Genomic DNA, 23748 nt, shown 5'->3' on the forward strand with positions numbered 1-23748 from the left:
GATAAAATCCTTTTGCAATTACGGCCAAGATTACCCCCTCCATGATAACTGAAGCTCACTCTGGGGACCCACATGAGGCAGCAGCACTAGGGCAGGGAGGGATGGAGGCTACACATGAGGTCCCTCCATCACCTACCCAGTGAGCCTCAACCACATCCACCTGGCTGCACTTCTGAGCCCCAGCTCCCAAGAGAAGCTTGAGAAACAAGGCAGCAATGCGACTCTGTCATTCTGAGGCCAGCACAATGACCTCCTCCATCATGGTTGAATCTCCCTCACCCAAATGCCTGGGAGCCTGAGATCACAAGGCTTTCAGAATATATGCATATGCATTATGAAATACTTGGGACTGGGACCCAAGTCTAAGAATGAAATGTGTGCATGCTTCATATAAACTCATGTATGTAGCCTGGAGTGAATCTGATGCTTTTTATGTCATTTCCTGCTTGAAACAAAGTTTCATGGTGTAGAATTTTCCACTTCTGGCATCATGCCAGTATTCAAAAACTTTTGGATTTTAAAGCATTTCAGATTTTCAGATTAGAGATATTCAACCTGTATGAGCTTCTTTATCAATGAGTTCCCCCAACTAAATAACTTAATACTATGTACATTCAAAAGTGCTTTTGTTAATAGAATTTTGCCACATATAAAGATTTACTCAGTATTATTTCAAGTCTGCAAATTTCTTTTTCTATTTAGTTTTGCTAATATTATTGCACTTACATCAAGCTGTAATTCTGAGAAAACCATGTTTTAAAAAATAAAAAATGTAGAGCACAGAGGAGGTGAGCCGCTCCCAGTGCACAAGAGGAGGCTTCCGGGCCACCATATCACCCCCGCCAGCACAGAGGAGGTGAGCCATTCCCAGGGCACAAGAGGAGACTTCTGGGCCACCGTATCACCCCTGCCAGCACAGAGGAGGTGAGCCACTCCCAGCGCACAAGAGGAGGCTTCCGGGACATTGTACCACCCCTGGTAGCACAGAGGTGAGCTGCATGGGTGCCAGCAGCACAGCCCCTCATCAAAATGAGAAGTCACGTAAACAAGTCTCAAAACCAGACTTCAAGATCACCTATAGCAACCTCAAAGGGAAATGAGATGGAACACTCTGATACTCAAACACCTGGACTCCCTGAACTGGCAACAAAAGAGGATCTGGAAAAAATGAAATCAGAAATAATTCCTCAGATGACAACAGAGATTGTGCTCATAGTGCAAGACATGATTAATAAATCTAGAGAGCAGCTCAGGAACATAATGGAATCCCAACACAGGAAACAAATGGAATCCATAAAACAGATGCAAACAGATTTCCAGGAGATTAAAAACTCCACTGAAAGTCTATGCAGCAGATTGAGCCATTGTGAGGACAGAATTTCAGATATAGAAGATAAGATTGCAATTAGTGGCCAAGAAAAGAAAAATTGCTTTAAAATTCTAAGGGAACATGAGAAATCAATCCAGCAGCTGCTAGATGATGCAAAGAAGAATAACATAAGACTGACTGAGTCAATGAAAAAACAGGAGAGAGTGCAGATGACATAAAAAAAACTGTTCACAGAAGTGATGGCAGAAAACTTCCCAAGCAGGGGAAAAGAACTTGACATACAGATAAGTGAGGCATATAGGACTCCAAATAGCCTTGATCAAAAAAGTCTACACATAGGCATATAATTGTTAAGATTCCAGAAACTCAACTGAAAAACAAAGTTCTACAAGCAGTTAAGAGAAAAGAAACAAATCACATACAAAGGAAATCCCATCAGAATCACAGCAGACTTCTCAATGCAAACCCTCAAGGCAGGAAGAGCTTGGAGTGATGTATTTCAAGCCCTAAAAGAAAACAGCCTCCAACCCAGATCGATGTACCCTGCAAAATTATCTTTCAAAACTAATGGAGAGATAAGATACTTTCATAACAAAGAGCACCTTAGGAACTTCATGAATACCAAACCAGCACTCCAAAAAATTTTAGACAATATCCTAGGAAAAGACAATGAGGATCACAACCCCAGGAAACCCAGCAGAGTGAATCCACTGGGTGGGACAAGAAATTAAATGCAAAGGGGGAGAATCCAACAAAAAGAAAAAGTCATGACAACGATAAGTCAATATGTATGAGTTATAACCATCAATGTTAATCATCTCAATTCACCAATCAAAAGAAATAGACTGGCAGAATGGGTCAAGAAGCAAGATCCAACAATATGCTGCATACAAGAAATACATTTAATTCAAAAAGAAACTCATAGTCTGAAAGTTAAAGGGTGGAAAACAATATTCCATGTGACAGGAACCTGAAAATAAAAGCAGGAGTAGCTATCCTCTTTGCAGATCAAGTGGATTTCAAACGAAAATCTGAAACACTCAGGTCCCAAGAATTTCAGATAAGGGATACTCAACTTGTATGTACAAGTCTATTGTGAACATGTGTTTTCATTCCTCTCAAGTAAAAGCTTAAGAATAGAACTGATGGTTCTTAACAGTAATACAAGAAATTTCTATATTGTTTTCCAAAATGGTTTTATCATTTTACTTGCACATTAGCAGTATTAGAAAGTTCTAACTGGTTCACACCTAAGCTGACATTTGTTCTTTTAAAGCTTTTAACTTCATCTCCCTAATGAGTGTATAATTCTTTTTTGTTACTGTACTAATTAGTATTTTTCTGATTCTAGTGTTGCATACCTTTCCTTGTGCTGTACTGGCTATTTATCATCTTCTTGTGTCTACTTTTTAATTGGGTTGTCTATTAATGTGCTGTAAGAGTTCTTTATATATTCTGGTCATAGGTTATATGTATTATAAATATGGTCTGTTTAAGGACTACTTTTCATTTTCATAATGATGTCATTTAAAGTTCTGAATTTTGATGGAATCTCATTTACCAATTTTTTTCTTTTATACATCATGTTTTTTGTATCCTAGGAAATTCTTGCCTACCCTAAATTCATAAACATTTTCCCTTATAATTTCTTCTTAAAGTTTTACAGTTTTAGTCTTTCATATTTAGGTTCATAGATCCCTTCAAGTTATTTTTATGTATGGAAATAAAGGGTTGAGGTTAATTTTTTACATACGGATACCAGGTATTCTAGTGCCATTTGCTGAAAACACTATCTCTTTTCCTCTGCTCTTGAATTGAGTTTATGTTCTATAAAATGTTAATGTTAAATAATCTTTCAAAACTCAGTGGACCATATATGTGTGGTTCTATTTCTAAATTCTCTGTTTTATTCCAATGATCTATATGTCTTTCCTTACACCAACACTGCCTTGATTACTGTAGCTTTAGAAGAAGTCTTAAAATTAGGTACTGTCTTCCAACACTGTTTTTTTCTTTTTACTTTTGTAGGTCCTTTGTACTCCTACATAATTTTTAAATTTCAATATCCAATTCTTCATTTATAGCAAGTAGACATCGACCAGAATTTTTATATATATACCTTGTGTTTTCTAATCCTGCTAAATTCAAGTACAAGTTCTAGGGGCTCCTAGAGATTTCTTAGTATTTTCTCTGTAGATGAACATTTCCTGTACATATAAAGATTTTACTCATACCTTGCCAATCCTATGCTAATTGTTTCTTTTTATCACCAGACTATTTTGGTTTAGGCCTATGTTTTAAAGTTTAATGGACAGATGAAGAGCAGGCATATCTGCCCTTGTTCCCCACCTTAAGGAGAAAGCATTGTATCTTCTCCATTCATATAAGGTGTTCTCGCTGGAAGTATGGAGTACATGTCTTTGATCTGTTGAGAATGTTCTGTTCTACTTCTAGTCTCCTGATAGCGCTTACCATGAACAGCTGTAGAATTTAGTCCAATACTTTTTCTCCAACTACTGACAGGATCATGTGGCTTTTTCCTTTCCTCTGTTAAATTGATGACTTTTAGGGGTGGATCTTCCAATGCTGAACCAACACTGCCATCTCTATAATAAAACCAATTTCTACATACTGCCAGATCTGACTTCTAATAGTTTGTTTTGTTGAACAAATTTCTATCTATGCTCATACTTTTTTCTTCTATTATCTTTATCTAGTTTTAGTATTAGCACAATATTGATTTCCTAAAATGAGGGGAGAAGTGTTCCTTCTTTTTTCTGCTTTAAATGTTTGATATAATTTATCAGTTGAAATGTATATGAGCCTGTTGTTGTCATATAGGTATGTTTTCTAGCTAGGAATATACTTTAATAGGTGCTATTCAAATTTTGTATTTCCTCCAGAGTTAGTTTCATTAATTTGTCTTCCAAGGTACTTCTTAGAAGTTGTCAAATTTATTTCAAAAAAGATTTTTCTAATATGCTTTCTACATCCTTTTAAATTCTGTAAAATCTGTGGTAATGTCTTCTAGATCTTGATATTATAATTTTTAAAATGTATAATTGATATTGTATAATAGGAAAAGGTCTGAAGCGGTAGGGGAAGTGAGAAGGGTAGGGGAAAGGAAAGAAGGGAAAAGAAAAAATATGAGAAAAGGAAAAAAATGGAAACAACGTCTTTTTAAATAGGGAAGCGTGGAGGGGGTGAAGGGAGGGCAGGGGAAGGGGAAAAAAATAAGAACCAAGATACTCATGTAAAGGTACAAGATCCCAATGATGAATGTAACTCTATTTTATACCTAAAATGTACCAATAAACTTAAAGGGGAAAAATAAATAAATAAAAAATGTAAACCGGGCTCAGTGGCACATCTGTAATCCTAGCTACCCAGGAGACTGAAGCAAGAAGAATCACAAGTTCAAGGCCATCCTGGAGAACATAGCAAGATCTCATTTCAAAATAAAAATTGAAAAAGGGCTGAGGGTGTAGCTCAATGGTACAGCACTTGCCTAGCATGTATGAAGCCCTGGGTTCAATCCCCACTACTACAAATAATAAATAAATAAATAAATAAACAATCTGTGATATGCAAATCTACTTTTGCATAGGGGTACATGTGCATGGGAACCCATTCTTTGTTTTATTCTGCTCAGTAATCTTTTTATGTCTTGTTATCTTCAAAGCTATTGAAGACAAGGAAGAGCCATGTTTGGCTCCACTAATGTCATGGACTTGATGTTAGTCTGGTGAATGTGGCTGATGTTCTTGATCCCTCACAAAATTAAACAAGACACACAAGGAAAGCATTACACAACGCAATGCAGGTGGACAGCAGGGACCAGCAGAGGAGAAATTCCCTGAGAATGCAAGACATGGCTTTCCAGGGTGAGCAGACTGCTGCAGAATGCTAGAACAAGTCCATGCTAGTTTCCATTCAGGCACAGCACCTCGCTCACAACCAGGAGCACTGGCTCTACACTAACCACACCTGGCCCTGCCCAATCTAATCACCATGATGTGGGGACAGTCATGACTCAGCTCCTTCCAACCATTATCATCACTGACAGTGAAAACTATAAACTCAGCTGCCCTTATTTTCTGATAAGTAGTGATGTTGTATGCTTTGCTGCTCAGTAAGAAGTCATATTTTTGGGCTGGGGATTTAGCTCAGTGGTGCCTGCATCTGCCTCGCAAGTGCAAGGTCCTGAGCTCAATCCCCAGTAACCCCAAAAGAAGTCATATTTTCAAGTTGGTTTCATGAAAGTAAAGTGAATAGTGGTTATTATTAGATCCTGGGAAGGGTGGGGGGCCAGAGGGCAGTTAGATAACACCTACCAATATACAGTTAGGTAGGAGAAATACACCCTAGTGTTCTCAGCTCAGCACAATAATTTATAACATACTTTAGAAAGAACTAAAACAGAGGAGTTTGAAGGTTCCCAACACAAAGAAATGACAAATTTAAGGAGATAGCAATGCTAATTACCCTGATTTGTTCATTCCACACTGTATGCATGCACTGAATTATCACACCATGCCCCATAAATGTGCACAATTATGTGTCAGCTAACATTTATTAAAAAAGAAATCTTTAATACTTTTAAAATTTCTTCAATTTTCAAAAGCTAAATTTTGATAATGTTCTTTAAAGAGATGTAAAGATAAAGAAAAGAAGACTCTTGGGCAATAATTCTCAAAAGGATTTACTTCCTAAAACAGTATTATTTTTGTTCTATATAATCAAGGTTATGGATCAGGCAAACATGCTCTCTTTAAAGTAATACTAAATTAAATGGTACTGACTGTCAAATGATGCTAAAATGCCTTTAAGCTCACCTGAACTGCAGCAGCATCTTGCTTATTGTAGTGGTAGAGCAGCCCCAGTGCAAAATACCTGGAAGAGACAAGGTGGTGAGCACAAGCCCTGCTTACCACAGAGTAAACTTGCGCCACAGCCCCGGTCCCAGAGTCCTGGCTTCTCCTGACTCAGTCATTAGGTAATTTCACATGACCAAAGCACCTCAGGTCTATTCATTTCGTTTATGGTATTAGAAATACATGCTCTATCGATCTCCAGAAAGTATCTGACTCCAGCCAAAGATGAGCCAAAAAAGAAAGCTGTAATGTTAGTACTTGGAAAATCATATTGGGAAGTGCTTTACAATTTGCTTCAAGTACTAATATAATTTCCTCTCTCTTCAGTAGTGGCCCATCCCAAGGTCCTGAGAGTGGCACAGACATGCTGTCTGCTCCTGCCTGATGGAGGGCTGAGGCATCCTTACTGGACCACAGTAGCAGGCGCCCACAGCATCCGGGCACTGCACACAATGCAATTCGGGGCTGCTGGGGGAGCCAGGAGCTCAAGGGCCTGCCTTTCCACTCAGGCTTTATGACCAATGAACTGTGGGGCCTGGGGCAGGCAGGTTAACTTCCCTGCCTCCCATGTCCCCACTTGTAAATGGAAAGGACAGCAGTTGCCATGGCACTGCCTGGGCAGTATCCCTCCCCACCCTTCAGCAGGTGTGCCAGGCTCCTGGCCTCCTCCTGCGTGGCAGGAACGAGGTCAGCTCACCTAGGGAGAAGTCAGATTCTATCTCTCAAATGGCAAGCTCTCAAGACACTGAAGAATCAGGTGAGGGAAAGTCGTGCTGCCTGTAGACCCTCTCTCCCACGACCTCACCACACAGTGTCAGCGTATGTTCTGGGTCCTAAACAGAACACAGATCAAGCATCCCTAACCTGAGAATCTGAGAGCCAAGATACTCCAAGATACTCTAAGATCTGAAACTTTTTAAGGACCATCATGACCCTCAAGAAGTTTCAGATTTGGGAGCATATCAGATTTTGAAGCATTTTAGATTCTAGATTTTCGGATTAGTGATATTCAACCAGTAAAGTCCACATAAACAACCCTGTTATGGCTTGTTCCTATGTCCCAAAGCCTCATGCAGTCATGGGGGAGCTTTTCAGAGGTGGCTGGATCTAGGGTGTGTGATACTGAGATCAAGGGTGTGTGGTACTAAATTACACCACTGATTGGTTTGACATAGTGTGGATAATGGGAAGGCCCACCCTGGGTGTGAATGTTACTTGCCCTAAAGGCGGTAGCCTAGTTAGAATATAAGGGATACAAAGAGGGTTGCTGCTTATCATCTGCTGCTCCACTACTTCACTGCTTTGCTGCCTCCTGCCTACCTTGTAATGGACTGTTTCTCCTCTGTGATGCCTCTCTGCCACGCCACCCTGCCTTGGAGCTAGCCACCTATGGACTGAAACTTCTACAAATTGAGCTGAAATAAACCTTTCCTCCTTTAACTTTTGGTGTTGGGTATTTTGTCTCAATAATGAAAAAGTAACTAAGACAAACCCAAAATCTGAAAACTTCATGTGAAACACTTCTGGTCCCACAATTTTAGACAGTCACCCTGTGACACTCACCCTGTGAAGTCACCCCACAGCACATTCAAGTGCTGATGGGAAGTGGTGGAAGCCCATGTAATCTCAGGCACTGAATTTGATCTAGCACTGTGACCCACAGTCTCTGTGGGGATTCTGTCAGTATTGCTATTTCAAATTCTTAACAAAAATCATATACAAAAAACCGTATTGTTTACATGGAATCAAGGGCCCACCTGACAGTCCTTGTTTTTTAAAAGAGACCTGAGGCCTAGCAAGTGGGCTCCATGACAACCTGCCCAGGGTGGGAGCTGTTGGCCCACACCAAGCCAGCCACTGCTCACTTACTGCCACTCACCAGCTCCTGGTCATGATGCAGCAGTCTCCATCTATGACCTGGAATCACTGAGGTTGAGAAGTCTCCCCTCTCATCTATTGATCTGGACAATGATCTAACCCTCTCTCAGGTCAGTGACCTCAGTGCACTACTTTACAACCCTGTGTCATCTTCTACAAGCAAGTCCTTAGCAGACATCTAAACACATCTCCATTTATTAACAAAGCCCACGGCTAGTTCCACACTGTGAAGAACGAGCATGAGAGTGAATGCCCTGCAAGACCCCTTAAACTGTGACCTGCGTGATGTCACTGGGATCTCATGGTGGTCACCGCATGGCCCTGTTGGTTGAGGGAGCTTCCCAACAGTGTCCCCCCAAGGGAGCACAGAAAAGGGAGTGCAGACAGACTGGGAGGGATGCCCATCATGCTGCAGGAGGACACTCACTTTCTGTGCTTCTCCAGCCAGGCTGCACTGTCTGTCAGAAGGCAGAAGTTCTCAGTGACCAGGAGGTCCAGCAGGCTGTCATGGTCAGCCTCCGCATACAGCTTGAGTAGGGCCGTGTCAATGTCCTCCTTGTAGCCATTGGCCACCTCAGTGCTTCGGACCTCATTCAGGTAGCTCATGAGGAAGCGCTTGCACTTGGCCATCTTCTCCTGGTCGCCCTGCGTCAGCTGGTTCAGGTCTGCATACTCATGGAGTGGAGGGTGACAGCGGGTGAAGGAGGAGGAGGTGGGCAGCAGGAAGGGGTGCAGGGAGATCAGTTCCCGGACATCAAGGTGCCCGCTTCTGCAATGACAGCATCAAGCCAGATGAGGGGCATGCAGAGGGCCAGGCAGGGCAGGGCTGTGGGTGGGCACATTATAGCATAGGGTAGGTAACAGGCATGTAGAAAAACCATCCTAATTTGTAAGTACACAGGAGCACTACCAAATCAGGAGCCACCCTGGTTCTTAGAAAGTACAGGGGCGACAGTGAGAGGCAAGTGGAACCTCAAGACACCTGTGCTGCTGGGAAGACCTGAGTGTGTGCTATTGCTCAAGCTGAAGCCAGTGGTTCCCGAAGCCAACATTTTGCCAACACTTTCTGGACACTAAACTGCACACAGACCACTGAATAGTCTTGAAAGAAGGGACTTCATGAGCCCTAAAGCTAAGCTAAGATGCTAACAGGGAGGTGCAGGGGGAGCTCTGTTCCAGCAAGACAGGCCTGGCTTGCACTCTGGCCAGATGAGGACACTTCCCTAAGAACGCACCTATAGCATCCATGAAAAAGAGGGGCATCAGGAGACACCCAGGATGTGAATAAGGGGGTCTCTGACATTGCTGGGATAACAAGACATGGCAGGAAAGAGCTGAGATCTATATGGCAAAGAATGTATTGAAACTGCTAACCTGCCCCTATGCCAGGGCTGGGGTGGGCAGCACAGGTCCCTAGTGCAGGGGACACTCAGTAGTAGATGCAGCACCTCCAATTACCTGAAGAGCTCTTTAGCTTCCAGGAACTGAAGCTGAGCAAACTGGATGAAGCCAGCCTGCTGCAGAATCCTTCTGTACATCACCTGCAAGCAGAGACAGAGTTCATATCCCTGAAACACCTTGAACCATCAGATGGGGAAACAGAATTTCTAATCCACACAGACATGTGAAGTTATAACTTAAAGAAAGAATCAGGTGCATATGAAATTTATCACAGTGGTCCCTTCCTCGGTGACAGGGGTCACTAGTTTCAGGACTGCACAGATACCAGCCTCTGACAGTGTTCAAGTCCTTTCTAAAATTGCATCATGTTTCCATAGAACCCGTGCAATCTTCTTTACATTATCTTTACATCTCGTATAATACCCAGTGTGGTATCAGTACTATGGAGATAGTCGTTATACCATGTTTCGAGAATAATAATGAGAAAAAAATCTGTACACGTTCAGTACCCTTGCAACTGTTTTGATTTATTTTCAGTGGTGAGCACTGACCCAGGCCCTCATGCAAGCAGGGCATGCGCGTTCTCAGAAGCACAGCTGCGGTTTGTTCCTGGGCCCCAATGGGAAGATATCAGAAACAGCACATGGCTGAAGCCTTTATTTCCCTTTTCCCCCACCAGCCACCTCAGACCTAACATCTGGTCCAATTAATTACCTCACCCAACAAGAAGCAGAAGGCAGTGGGCCCAGGGCTGGGGATTTAGCTCAGTGGTTCCACCACCTGCCTCGCAAGCACAAGGTCCCAAGTTCAATCCCCCTTACCAAAAAAAAAGAAGACAGTGGGCCCAAGTAGGCCCAAGTTGTTGCCAGGGTGCTAGTTCCATTTCTGAGGGTGGAGATGACAGAGGCCCTCCCCATAGCGGAGAGGACAAAAAGGACCCCTCCACTGCAGGAGGACACATCACACCCAGCTTCTCCAGGAGAACTGGGAGCAGCAATCTGCCCCTCATGGCTGCTGGGCCCCATCTACTGAAGGCAAGGAGAAAGTACTCCTTTACCTCGCTCATCTCCATGGACGAGGATTTGACTGTGCCCTGCATAGCCCTTCTGTAAAGTAAGGGCAGTGGCATCAGTTACTGCTTACTACTAAATTCTTTTGAGGATGAAAAGAGACGGTTTTTAGGTATAATCTTAAATTTACAGATTCTGCACAGAGCAGCTGACGCCTGACCAGCCCACCACCTGCCTCTGTGGCCACCTTGGAGGTGGTTTGCAGGCCTGAGCACACGCTACAGGAGCATCTGGAGCAGCCAGGCCAGGGAGGTGGTGGGCTGGACCACAGCACCCTTGGAGGATGTGCTGGGGCCGTGGTATGCGGAGGGGCCCAGGGTGGCTGTCTGGGGTGAGGCAGTGGAAGCTGTTCGGTGACTCAGGAAAGAGCTGGCTCCACACACCCACCGCTTAACGACAGCACTGAGAACAAAGCCCGGAGCCCACAAAACCCTACAGCTATCTCTCTGGGCTGGACTCGAGTCTGCAGCAATGCAAGGGGAAGGCAGGGACAGGTGGGGAAAGAAAAGGAACCCTGAGATCCCAGACTAGAGAACAGGTGACTCATGATTTTATCAGGTACTGACCGTGAATCTCCGCTCTTGGCAGAGTAGGAAAAGAAATCAGATATAGAACACTGAAAGCCTCTATAAGAAAATGTCACACTGCAAGTGTGCATGTGCATGTGTACCAGGTGGAGACCTCCCCAACTGTGAGTGGCTGGCACAGCCCCTCCAAACCTTAACATTGTACAGACGGCCCCGCACAGGAAGACAGAGGAGCCGAGAAGGAGCAGACTGGAGACCGGCTTTGCACCTGCTCCTGGCCCATTCACGCAGACGCAGACACAGCTGCAGCCGCAGCCACAGCCGCAGCCACAGCCACGGCCATGGCCATGCAGGAGGTAGAAGGGAAATGAGGTAAAGAGCCCAGCACAGGACCCTGACAACAGCTTTCTTCTTTTTGCTTCTGCTGCCCCCTGCTGAATGCAAATGGAACTCACCTAACCAGAAGCAATAGACAAAGGGGAAACTGAAGAAAGACAATCTCCTGATCCGTCACATCACTGGAAGGACCAAAGGATGGGCCTCTCTGCAATCTTCACATGGTACTCCTCATATGGGCACCAACTGCAGCCACAGCACAGTGCTGCCTAAAACCTGATGGACATTATTTGTGACCGAGAACACTCCCTGATCCATAGGGTCCCAGAAGAGCACTGCACATGTCAGCATCCTGTTTGTTACTCTCCAGGGAGCAGAGGAGCCAGGATGCCCAACAGCCGATCATCAGCCACCTGATCACAAATTTCAGGGAACTTGATTTATATCGATTACCCTGATTATACCAACTGTGTTTAGAGTTACAAACTCTGAGTGCATGAAATGTTTCCTCCTAAAGGAATCAACCAGATGTTTCTCCAAGCAGGAGGACTCTCAATACAGTTAGTGGCACTTTTCCCACAGGTGACAGAAAGCTAAACTTGAATCCAACCCTCTCCTAACAGATGCAGATTCTAAAACTAGAGCCCAATTAACCTGGCTTCCCTCTTCTGGCTTATAAGAACCATGTTCTTGATTCTTCTCGGAAAGTCTACTGAAGAAGAAAGCAATTAGAAATACAGCCCATGTACCAAGTACTGGAACTAGACCATGGTCAGAAGCTCCATGGAGCCATGTGACTGCCCTGCACACTTTCTTACCTATAAAATGTGGTGTGCTGAGGAAATTAAGGAGTAGAGTGCACAACACCAGAGCCCTGTGCACGTTCTGATGCAGAGCAGAGGAGGGGGGTCCACACCTGGGGGCTGAGCCCATGTGTTTTCTACCTGGTGGCTTATAAGCATGCTTTCTGGTGAGCAGTTCATTACCAACCTGAAATTTTTCCCTTGGAATGTTCCTCCGGGCTCCTTTCGCCAAGACCAAAGCCTCCTCCACTCTGTGGCTTGCCAGCAGATCCTGTATTTGTTTTTCCAGAGGTAATGGGACCAAGATGTAGACTCCTTTACTTGTGGCAACGATCACTCTTCCTGGGAAGGAATTTAACACTGTTGGAAAGGGAAGGAACACTGCCTGCAAGAAAACACACTGCTTCCCCTGCCTGGATCATTATCTGAGTTTTAATCAACTGCACCAGTTTCCCCACAGAATTCCTACAGGAATTACACATTCTAATGCTCTCCTTTTCTTCTGCCCACGCCAACAACTGTAGGAAAGGAAAGGCGGTAAACCCTTAATACTACCCTGCCAAACAACAGGGTTGGCTGCTCTGCCTTTTCCATCAGGAATGCTGTGAGTCAGGGCAGGTGCAGAGTAAGAGGCCAGGGACATTTCACAGGGGAGTGGGCAGGAAGAATTATGCTGTGTTTCACACACGATCTAGTGAAGCTTCATTTCCTTCCAAGCTAGACTGACTACAGCGCAGCATTCTGACCAGAGGGTTTCACCCTCACTCTCCTCCCACATCTCTCCACTCACCTGCTCCTCACCCATGGTCCAGCCAGCTCCCCCTCCCAGGGTCACACCCTGTGGACCTCAGACAGCCCACAGGCAGCTCAAGTTGAGTCAGGACTGGGGTCCCAGACCAGCTCCTGTTCCCAAGCTTCAGATTAACTCAGCTTCTCCTCTGGAAGCCCCCAGCTCAGCAACTCCTGTTTCCAGGAAGCAGCGGGTCCCCTGCAGCTTCTGTCTTCTGTGGCCCAGCCAGGGAGGGCAGTCTTTCTCATCCCTCCCCAGACTCTGTCCCTCTCTGCTTGACGTCACCTTCTTCACATCCCTGACTCCTGATTTCATCCCTCACTGCTCCTCTCACACAGCCAGCAACACCGTTATGTAGTCGGCCCCTGCGTCCGCGGGTTCCTCATCCAACTGCATGAAAATCGGAAATATGTGGGAAAAAAGGCAGCATCTGTAGCTCAGTGCAGTTGTCCTGGGATCAATCCCCAGAATCACAAAAAAGGGCAGAAGACCTGTGTCCGTACTGAACACATTCAGATTTTGTCTTGTCATTTTCCTTAATCAATGAAAAGAACAACTACTTACACGGCATTTACTTGCAATAGGCCTCACAAGCCACTAGAGATGATGGAAAGTGCGCAGGAGGATGTGGTGAGGCTCTCCCTGCTGTGTAAGGGACCTGAGAGTCTGCGGGTGGTGGCACTGAGGGGCCCTGGAACCAGCCCGAGGACACTGAGTGAGTGAATACAGACGCCAATCACACCTCAGCTCCCCGGCAGAACTAGACATACTTCCAGTGGGGACTGTGTTTCCCATTCAATTTAAATTCCCAGCAGCTGAGATGTTTCTATATGTCTGAAAATGTTCAAAATAAAACTGACAAAAGAGCTGGGCAAGGTGGCGCAGGTCTGTAATCCCAGCACTCAGGAGGCTGAGACGGGAGGATTGCTGTGAGTTCACGGCCACAGCCACTCTGGGCTACATAGTGAGACCCTGTCTCATCACTTCCCTTCCCCCCCCCAAAAATAAGCAAGTGAAGCAACTCCTTCAACTGGCACACATCACACAGAAGACGATGCCTCTCTACCCTCCATTGCCCGTGGTCGCCTTGAGCAGACCCTCATGTATGGATCCACACATCCTTTTCCTCTATCAGAGGGTTCTTCACAGCACAGCTGCCTGGCTGACTGCTGCACCTCCTTAAAGCTCTGGCTCAGATGCCAGCTCCTCCAGGGGCCCCCAAGTCTCCCAGGAGCACTTCAGCCCTGCTCTCCCAATGCTCCCATCCCCTGCACCCAACTCCGAGGCTGCTATCACTTGTGCTGCAGTGCCAGACTGGACACACAGAGCCTGCCCTGTCCCTGTGTGCCCTCTGCTCCCCATGGGGCCTGATAGTACTTCCTGAGGAAACACTTGCTTGGGAAGCAAATCTCGTGATTTCAGCAGTACCTTCGAAGTCCTGCAGGATGTGGCCTTCCTTAAAGGGCAGGGTCTGCTTCTGCTGCTGGTCCAGCATGCTGTGCACTGTGATGAACTCATTGTCGAGCGCGATGACGTACGGGAAGCACACAGCCGCCCCGATCACGTTCTCCGACCAGTGCACAGGAGCCCGCTGGGATATCCCGGCCACAGTGGCAAACATGCCTGAAAAGCAAGAGGGCAGAGTCAGGCAGGTCTTCAGAGAGCACTCTCTTGACTTCCTGCAGCTTTGTTTCAAGAAAGGAAAGCTAACAGAATTCACTGCACATGTCAGGAACCCTACAGGACTTGGTTCTGGGGAACACAATCGTGTCTCAGAAGTGATCATATCTACTATACATATTTTTCCAATCAAACATGAGGTTAAAAAAAAATGCTTCCTATTCACTTGTGTGCACATTTACAAAGCACATGTCCTCCTGTAGGAAAAAGCGACTTTTCAAAGTTTCCCCCAGACCACTCGCCTTGCCCCTCTGCTCTGCATGTCACTCCATATATATTTGCTGAGCACCTACTATGTGCCAGGCTCCCCACTAAATGTCCTATCAGGGCCCTGGCCAGCTCAGAGCAGAAGTCTCATTTCTGACAGCTGGTTCTGCTCCTTTTTATAGAGCATGCATATACTCTCTAACAATCTACAAACTCTGTAGTACAGAGGTAGAACTAATTTTGCAATTCATGATAGATTGCAGAGAAGTTTTGTCAACAATCACTTCCTCATTAAATGAAAGATTGTCTATCTTGTATACAAGGCACTAATTCTGAGGTTTACTACAACAAATAGGTTTGCCAAGAGGAGCTAAGCCATTTTAACTTGTTTTCAAGGGCGGTGACATAAAACAGCTTTGAAAACACCCATGACTCTAAGTGGTTAGGTGCTGTTTCTGCTGCTGTAGATGAGCCGGGGGCCTCACAACTCAGCCTGGGAATGGACTGGAGAAGGGTCAAAGGCCTCCGCAGGGCAGTCAGCTTGGGGGCTCACAGTCCTGGGCTGGGGCCAAATCACAACAAGGCATATGGATGGGAGGCTGGTGAGAAGGCGGTGCTGAGGCCTCAGAATGGAGGCCAGAGACTTCAAGAAGGGGTGATACTAGGGTTCTCATCTTCCTCAGGAGATGGCAGAGTTCTTCCCTAACGGGGACAGATATTCTGTGAGCATACAAAAGCCCAAGCAGAAGATAAGGTTGGGCAAGAGAGACCATTTCTACAGGAAATACAGAAAAAACATACTGAGAAGATTAAGATCTAAAAGGTGAAGGTAAATAATGGGCATTTCCTTCTGCCCCAGAGCTGGGGCAACATGAAGGCAGAGAGCATCATGTCCACCAGCATTTCACATTAACAGAGCAGATTTAATTAAACTGTGAGTGGATCCATCAGTAGTGTGCTAAACTGCTTCCCACCCTGATAACAAAATACCTTCGGCGATTAACTAACAAAGAGAAATGCTTATTTTAAGCCATGGTTTGGTAGCTCAGTCAATAGTGCCCACATGGCTCTGGTCCTCTACGGAGGCAGCGATCACAGCAGAAACAGTGGCAGGAGCAGGTGGCCGAGTAGATGCCACAGTCAGGGGCCAGGATGCAGTCAGGTAGGAGGAGGAGGAGGCTCAGATCCCATAGTTCCCTTAGGCCTAATGACCTACGGACCTTCCACAAGGGCTCACAACAGTACCAGCCTGGGGACCAAGCCTCTGTCACACAGCCCTTGGAGGACACTCATCCAGGCCACAGCAGAGCGTAACAGCCAGGCATTCAACACAGATTCCCCAGGCAAGAAATGGTGTGTGCAGAGCTATGGACGCATCGGGAGTCTGAAATGAAGGCTGATCCAGGAGCAGGAAGTCAGGTTAGCGTTGTCTTCAATTCTTCACGCTCTAGACATAGCCAGCGAAGAGAGCCAAGGGAGAAAGGAATGGCATGTAGAGACCTGCGCCATTACACAGCCTTCACCCAGGCAACAGGAGGGTGTGACCCAGTGCAGGGATGGGCACAGAGCAATCCTGGGCATCCTGCTGAACTTCCAGTCATACCACCTGCTCTATGTGGCACAAGCCCATGGCACACAGGCCCTGCCGTACTGTCCAGTCCTGTCCTGTATTCAGACAGCATCACCACAGTCACCTACTTCCGGCTGGACAGTCCACCAGGGAGCTAGCTGCGCAGTGCAGAGGCTGATTCACATTCCTGACATAAAAGGACAGAAACCAGAGGCCAAGAACAAAGGCTTCCACAGAATAAAAGAGCAGAGCCGTAACTGGCTAATGGGGAGGTCAGGCCAGGCCACAGCAGGGCCTGCAGACCCCTGAGGAAGAAGGGGTGTACTACCAACACCCCCACCTGCTTCCATGCTAGGGAGGGGGTGATGGGGTCTCTCATCTCCAGCTTGCAAGAGAAGCCCCAGAGTTGTCAGTGTGAGAATGCAACAGGTTGGTAATGGGCACTGCTAAAAACCATCCTCTCCAGCTTGGCCCCTCTAAGTTTCAGTCCAGCCCCTTAGCTGAGCTAAAGGAGGAACATCTGGGCTGAAGAGCACCTGAATCCTCTGTCTTCCTTACGAACCAACATCCAGGGATACAGTTAAAGCTGCCATAAGCAAATGTACTATGAAAATTTGTTTGCAAAAAGTGAATTTCCCATGACACAGGAGTGGTCAAGAGTTATATTCGGGGAGAAAGGCAGCAGACAATGAATACAGCTTTGATGCTAACAGCACATTCACATTCACCAGTCATGTGTTTGAACTGCCGATCTCTGAAGCCATGGAATGATTCTGGTGATTACTGCACTGAATCAGTACCCTATGGATATGCAGCAATGTGTAAGAGACCTTACAAATGACCTCCCAATTTGCCTGTATTTGTGCCAGTTACAAGGAGCATGCCCATCAGGAAGGTTGGCTTACTAAGCATGATGCCATGCAGTGTAGACAGCGTGTTCCTGGGGAAAGGGTACCCTAAACATGCCCATCACTTCCCTTCCATCCCAACACTGCAGCCAACAGCAAATGCATTCGGCGTAAAGCAGGCAGGGACTGGCACATGAACAGGCAAGGGAACAGAAGGCACAACACAGAAAATCCAGACACACCCAGGGAAAAAGGAAATTCCATGTACATCAAAGGCAGCCATCTAAATCAGGGCGGAAAAGGTGGACTCATCAAACCACTCGCTCACTGGTAGAACTGGGAAGCTTTATAAAAGCTGCAGTTGACTCTATTTTTCACATGCAAGGACTAGCAGAAAACACAGGTGGATTTGTTCAGGCCAAGGAAGACAGGGGAATCATTTCTAATTGTGACTCAAAATCCAGAGACAGGAACTGAAAAGGCTGATACATTAGGTTACTAAGAGCTTTAAAAAAAAAAAAAAAAACCTTTCAATTTTTGCCTGTCAAAAGCTAGAAACATATTTGAAACTTATACACCACATAAGCAAGTATCTTAAATATACAAGGAATAATTTGAAAAGGCTGGTGACAGCTGATGATTTGGGGTTCAGTATATACCTCAATTGTAGGGGATTTGCTAGTGTGCATGAGGCCCAGGTTCCATGCCTAGCACCAAAAAGAAAAAAAAAAAAGATTTAAAAACAGAATAGAATAGATACTCAGCAATACCCATTTAAAGAAATATAAATGGCTCCTAAAGATGCTCAACCCTGCACATAGGGAAATGCAAACTAACAACACTAGAAACCATTTCTGCTGCACCAGGCTGGTAAAAACATAGAAGTTGGACAACATACTGTGTTGGCAAAGCTAGGGGAAACTGGCACCATAGTACATTCCTGGGGAGAATATAAAATGGGACAACCCTTATGGAAAGGGGATACAGTCATACTTAGCAAAGGTCATGTGTGTCTACATGGAACTCAGCAGTCCCCTAGAGAAAGCTTTCCCAGAGATATGCTGAAAACACTCACATATACACACTTGTACACACAGTAAATTCTGATTAGTAGCCTAAGACTGGGGAAAAAAATCACAAATATCCATCCACAAGAGACTAATGAATAAACTATGGCACTGCCACATAGCTGAGTGACATGGCGGGGGAAGGGGGGGGGAGCCAGGAACAGTAGGGCACACCTTAGGAGGATGAGGCAGTCTTGGCAACTTAGACCCTGTCTCGAAATCAAAAAATACAAAAGGATGGGAATATAGATCAATGTGAAGGCCCTAGGTTCAATCCCTAATACCACAAAACCAAACAAAAAAGACTAAAAAGAAGGGGAGGGCTGCAGTAGTTCCAGCTACTAGGAAGGCTAAAGCAAGAGGCTCTCTGGACCCAAGTCTGAGGCCAACCTGGGCAACACAGTGAGACCTCATCTCAAACAAACAACAGAAAAGTAACCAATGAAAGGTTTTTATTTTATGCCACACAATGATCACCATAACATATTACGGTAAAAAGGCAAGGTGAAGAAAAGTAAACTACCATTTATCCAAAAAAAAAGAAACACAAACATATACATACTTGTTTATAGGTCTCAAAAGTGAATGTATAAGCCTTAAAAATAAAACCTACCAACAGCAAGGAGAGATGATGAGATGCAGGAATACACTGATCCTCTTTGGCTACAGCCTGCCACACCCACATGCCTTGGAAATCTGTAAACACTTACCTAACAAAAAAAAAACAAAACTAAAGCAATTTCTTAACATCCGGAAGTAAAATGACACCAACCAATGGCACCATACACCCAGTTGGTGGCATAGCCCCACAGAGGGAAACTCTGCCAAGTGACTCTAACAGTACTTTCTGATTTCGGATACCCTGAGGATGGAAGGAACCCTCAGCAATTAGGCTTTTTCCAGTAATTACACAGCAGTGTTGTACAGCTCCACTGTTCAGAGCACCAGAGACAAATCAAAGGGACGGTTACAGTGGGGACACCTGCACACAGGCAGACTGGCCCATGGCCCATCACCACTGTCCCTCAATGGCGTCACCCTAAAGGAATACAGCCCAGTGCTTCCTCCCTAGACATAGTGAGCACCCAGAAGGTGGTCTGGAAACAGCTAGCTCCTTAGAAGAAAGACTGAAACCAGACCTGGGGCAGAAAGTACAGGTGAGCAGGTACAATTGGAAGGCCAGGGAGCTGCTGGGTTTACAGGGATAGGTCCAAGGGGTTCAGGGTGGCCACCTGAATGAACCCCCACCTGGGCAGGGCAGAACTGGCACATCCCAGCCGTGGGAGCCCACACGATCATGCAAAGTCACTGCCAGAGGACAGGTGAGGCCATCTCAGGCTGCATCCTCTCTCTCATACAAAGTGCCTGGTGTGAGCACATGGGGATCAGCTCCCTGCATAGGAGTCCCCATAACACAGGAAGGAGGGCTGGACAGGAACAGAATGTCACGGGCTGGCTGTCCCTCGTGACTGAACAGATGTAGGTGACAATCAGCAGCAGCTGTTATCATCACAGGGATGACAAAGGGCACTGTGGAACCCCACAGCAGCACCCCTCCACTCTGATGCAGTCCTGCTTCACCTGGAGCACACAAATTAAGAACCCCTGAATCTCTTGATTCCTCATTTTTAGGAAACAAAAGTCAGAGCACTAGATTTCAACAACATAGGGGATGAAATCATCAAATCCAGACTGGGAAGCCAGAGGTGAAACCATCCAATTTCTTCAGCAAAAATCAAGAACGGAGAGAAGGACATCTAAAGAAAAAGCCTTAACAGAGCTATTAACCAATTGCAATGTATGGGCCTTGGCTGGAAATACTTCAAATGAACCAAGAAGCAAAAATAATACAAATACTTAAACATACGCTAGGTATACGTATTTACGTATATCTCGCTATGATGTATGCTAACAGGAGGAATATGCCACGCCAAGATATATTCATAGTAGCAGGGAATTCCTTGAATTTTTTTAGGTATACAATAGTGTCACTGTGTGTGTGTGTGAACACAAGTATACACTGGAATATTTACCAATGAAAGACTGTGATGCCTGGGACTTGCTTCAGAACAACAGGCAGAGGGAGTGGATGGGGGATAAAGGGACTGACAAGAGCTGGAGCCAGGTGATGGCTGCACCAGGTTCCTACACCATTCTCTTTACTATGCTTATGTATGCTTTCTAAATGAAAAATAATAAAAAATTTCATCACAAAATATCTTTTTCAAGAAAAGGGTGGTTTGGATAAAGAATTTTTTCTTCAAAAACTAAAGGTCTGAGCTAGCAAATCACAACAAGACATGAAGAATCTTGAACACACATTCCTAAGGAAAGAAACCTATGTAAAGCTCGGTGTGGTGGCACAAGCCAGTGGTCCCAGCCAGGCAGGAGGCTAAGGCAGGAGGGCTGCAAATTCAGGGCCAGCCTGACAACTTAGTAAGACTCTGTCTCAAAATAAAAAATAAACAGGCCAGTGGATATCGTAGAGGGCAAAGTTCTGGGTTCAGTCTCCATTACTGCCAGGAAAAAGAAGCCAGACTGAAAGGCTGCATCCTGTACAACTCTAACTACTGGGGAGGAGGGAGGGACCAGGGCAAAGCAGGGGCTGGGAGCTGGGTCGTCACTCCATGTGCCAAGGCAAAGGTGGCCGGCTGCCACCATGCATCTGTCCAACCCACAGTACGCATACCACCAGCAGGGGGCACCGCGTGTCCATGCGGGGTCCGCCCTGGGACAACCACCCGCAGGGGTGCTGAGGAAGGGAGGCTGTGCAGAGGAGACGGTGACACAGAAGCCTCTGCACTCACCTCTGCATGTTGCTGTGTGCTTTGAGGAGCTCCAAAAAAATAAAGTGTACTCTCAAGGATAAAATATAAGAAGTGTTCACCAGCTGGCTCACACCTCGAGTTTCTGTCATTACCAAAAAGTGTTTTCCACTCATCACTCTGAAATGAGATGTCCACACAGAAACTCGGGCATTAAGAAACAGACCAGGAGCTGCTGTGACAGAAAGAACAGGTCACCACTCAGTCCTTGGCCTGCTGTCACCAGAGGCCCCAGAGGATGGCTGAGGACGCATGGGAACAACCCATGCTCCTTCTGAGGGCCAAGCCACCAAAGTACAGAGCCAAGAGGACATAAGGACACTGTGATCTGATCTTCAGTGGCCCCCAAAGGCCTGTGAGGCTCGACTCTGAGGGGGATACTGGGGAGGTGGCAGGACCCTCTGGAGTGCGCTAGAGGGAAGTCTTTGGGCCACAGGCCTGGCCCTTCCTCCTCTCTCTCACTTCTTGGTCAGCATGAGGTGGGCTGGTTGCCATCAGCACCCCAGGCAGACGGCCCACCTGACCAAGGACTGGAACTTCGGCCACTGTGGCCAACACAAACCTTTCTACAGTGTAAGGTGACTATGTCAGGAATTTGTCATAGCTATGGGAAGCTGACTGACCTAGACACATGTGAAAATGGTTAGTGAGCTACCCCCACCCTTTTTCAGAATGAGGAATAAAAACAATCAAGGGACAAGTCAGGTGGGGTGGTATATGCCTGTAATCCCAGCACTTGGGAGGCCAAGGCAAGAGGAGCACTGTGAGTTCAAGGTCAGCCTGAACTACATAAGGAGACCCTGTCTCAAAAAAGAAAAAAGAAAAAAGAAATAAATAAATAAAATCAAGGGACAAACTTACCCTTGTGGGAAAATCTTACAAGGGAGTCTGCAGAGTTTTATTTTTGTAGTTAAAAGAAGTAAATATAATTAAGATGTCATATGTATAGGCACCAGTTCCTCGAAATGAATGTAATTATAATGTATCGCAATACTAATAAACACTAATAAAAAACAAACAACAACAACAAAAGAATCTCCCACCGACTCCATTTTGACACAAAATAAAACTAGTTTTAAGAGCAGTCTGTCTTTGTTCTACTTAACCACATTTTAGTGCACATTGGTTGGCAGAGCCTCCTCCCCAGTTGGACTTACACTGTGTAATGATGTGTGGTCTGCAATGGACGACATGTGAGAATGTGACCCAAAGATTATCATGCCACCCAGTGACGTCATGGCCATCTTAGTTTACGGATGTTTGCTCTATGATGATTGCACAATGCCACAATCTCCTAACAATGTGCTTCTTCCTTCTGCCTCAACCTCCCGAGTGCTGTGATTACAGGTATGCACCACCAGCCCTGGCTGAAATGCCTTTCTTAGAGTGCATCCCTGTCGCTAGGCCACACATGATTGTGCCCCTGCAAGCCCACCCTCTCCCACTGCCACAGGCATGGGGTCCCAAGAGCACACGCAGCCCTAAAACCCTGTCCTTACCCAGGCCACCTGGGCCAGCCAGCAGGAACTCCTGCCTGCCGATCCTCTTGACAATTGGCCGCTTCTCCTCACTGCAGTAGGGAAACAAGTCCTGTGAGAAGCCTGTGTTGTAGTTGAGGATGATGTACTGTGTGCTCAAGGCCAGGCATAGGAAGTGGCCATCCACAGCCACAGCCAGGGGCTGCTCCGGCGTGGACACCTCCTTGACAATCTGCACACGATCCTCGTACACCAGGAACACCTGGATGGTCCTGCGCTTGATGGAGAGGATGCAGACTTCCACGCAGAATGGGTCCCCACCCACGGGGTTCTCGTTGAGCGCGAAGGTAGAGGCCCCTTTGATGCGTGCACCCGAGGGCACGGGTTCCAGGCTGTGCATGCTGACCAGGGAGATGCAGCTGTCGCAGAGCACCAGCAGCCTGTCGAGGGCCGAGGCTGCCCGTAGTTCACTCACAGGCTTCTTGAATCCCAGGTGTCTGTGTAGCTGCTTGGTGGCTGTAAAGGCTACGGTCCCTGAGGGCAACACCTTCTCCTCCAGTAGGAAGTGGTAGATGAAGCAGTCACTGGTGCCCACGTAGAGGTTCCGGCCACAGCACTCCACACACTCGATGTTGACGCGCTCCTGGTCATTCATCAGAAGCTCCCGCTCAACGGCAGAGACCAGTGTGAAGGCCTTGATGCTCATCATGTCTGCTGTGTGGCCTGTGGAAGAGAAGGGCAGATGTGACTCTCAGAAAGACCAGGAGCAAGCAGACACATAACTGGGCAGTAAAGAGCCACTTATTCCCCACGTGTCATTTCAGTTGCAGAATATGTAAGGCTGTTAGAAAAAGGGAAGAAAAGGTTTCCCCACCAGGCAGTGGTTGCCCTGCACAGAGAACACACACATGTGCTTGTGGAGAAAGTTCCACCCCCTCCTGACAGAGGAGCATTTGCCACAGGGAGCATTTGCCACAGTGCCAGGAGACACACCTGTGGCCAGGACCCCAGCACATGTGCTCGTCTAAGGAGCACAGGACACAGAGACTCCTGAGAGGTAGAAA

At 46.2% G+C, this 23748-nt stretch overlaps 1 protein-coding gene across 11 annotated transcripts in view; it reads right to left on the bottom strand.

Annotated features, from left to right (window-relative positions):
* Positions 1-23748, bottom strand: part of Tgfbrap1 (transforming growth factor beta receptor associated protein 1) — a 52203-nt gene that overhangs the window by 9386 nt on the left and 19069 nt on the right. For all 11 annotated transcript variants that reach the window (XM_087204096.1, XM_004844481.4, XM_087204068.1 and 8 more), the window contains 6 exons: positions 22706-23407; positions 14438-14632; positions 12407-12561; positions 9541-9623; positions 8510-8851; positions 6166-6223 (listed from right to left, as the gene is read on the bottom strand). In XM_087204096.1, coding sequence (XP_087060222.1) covers positions 6166-6223; positions 8510-8851; positions 9541-9623; positions 12407-12561; positions 14438-14632; positions 22706-23407 — 1535 coding nt within the window. The remainder of the gene's footprint in view (positions 1-6165; positions 6224-8509; positions 8852-9540; positions 9624-12406; positions 12562-14437; positions 14633-22705; positions 23408-23748) is intronic.

Source organism: Heterocephalus glaber, unplaced genomic scaffold, assembly GCF_053883595.1.
Source record: "Heterocephalus glaber isolate CG9 unplaced genomic scaffold, H.glaber_assembly_v1.0 deba00000470, whole genome shotgun sequence".
In the NCBI taxonomy this organism is placed as follows: Eukaryota; Metazoa; Chordata; class Mammalia; order Rodentia; family Bathyergidae; genus Heterocephalus; species Heterocephalus glaber.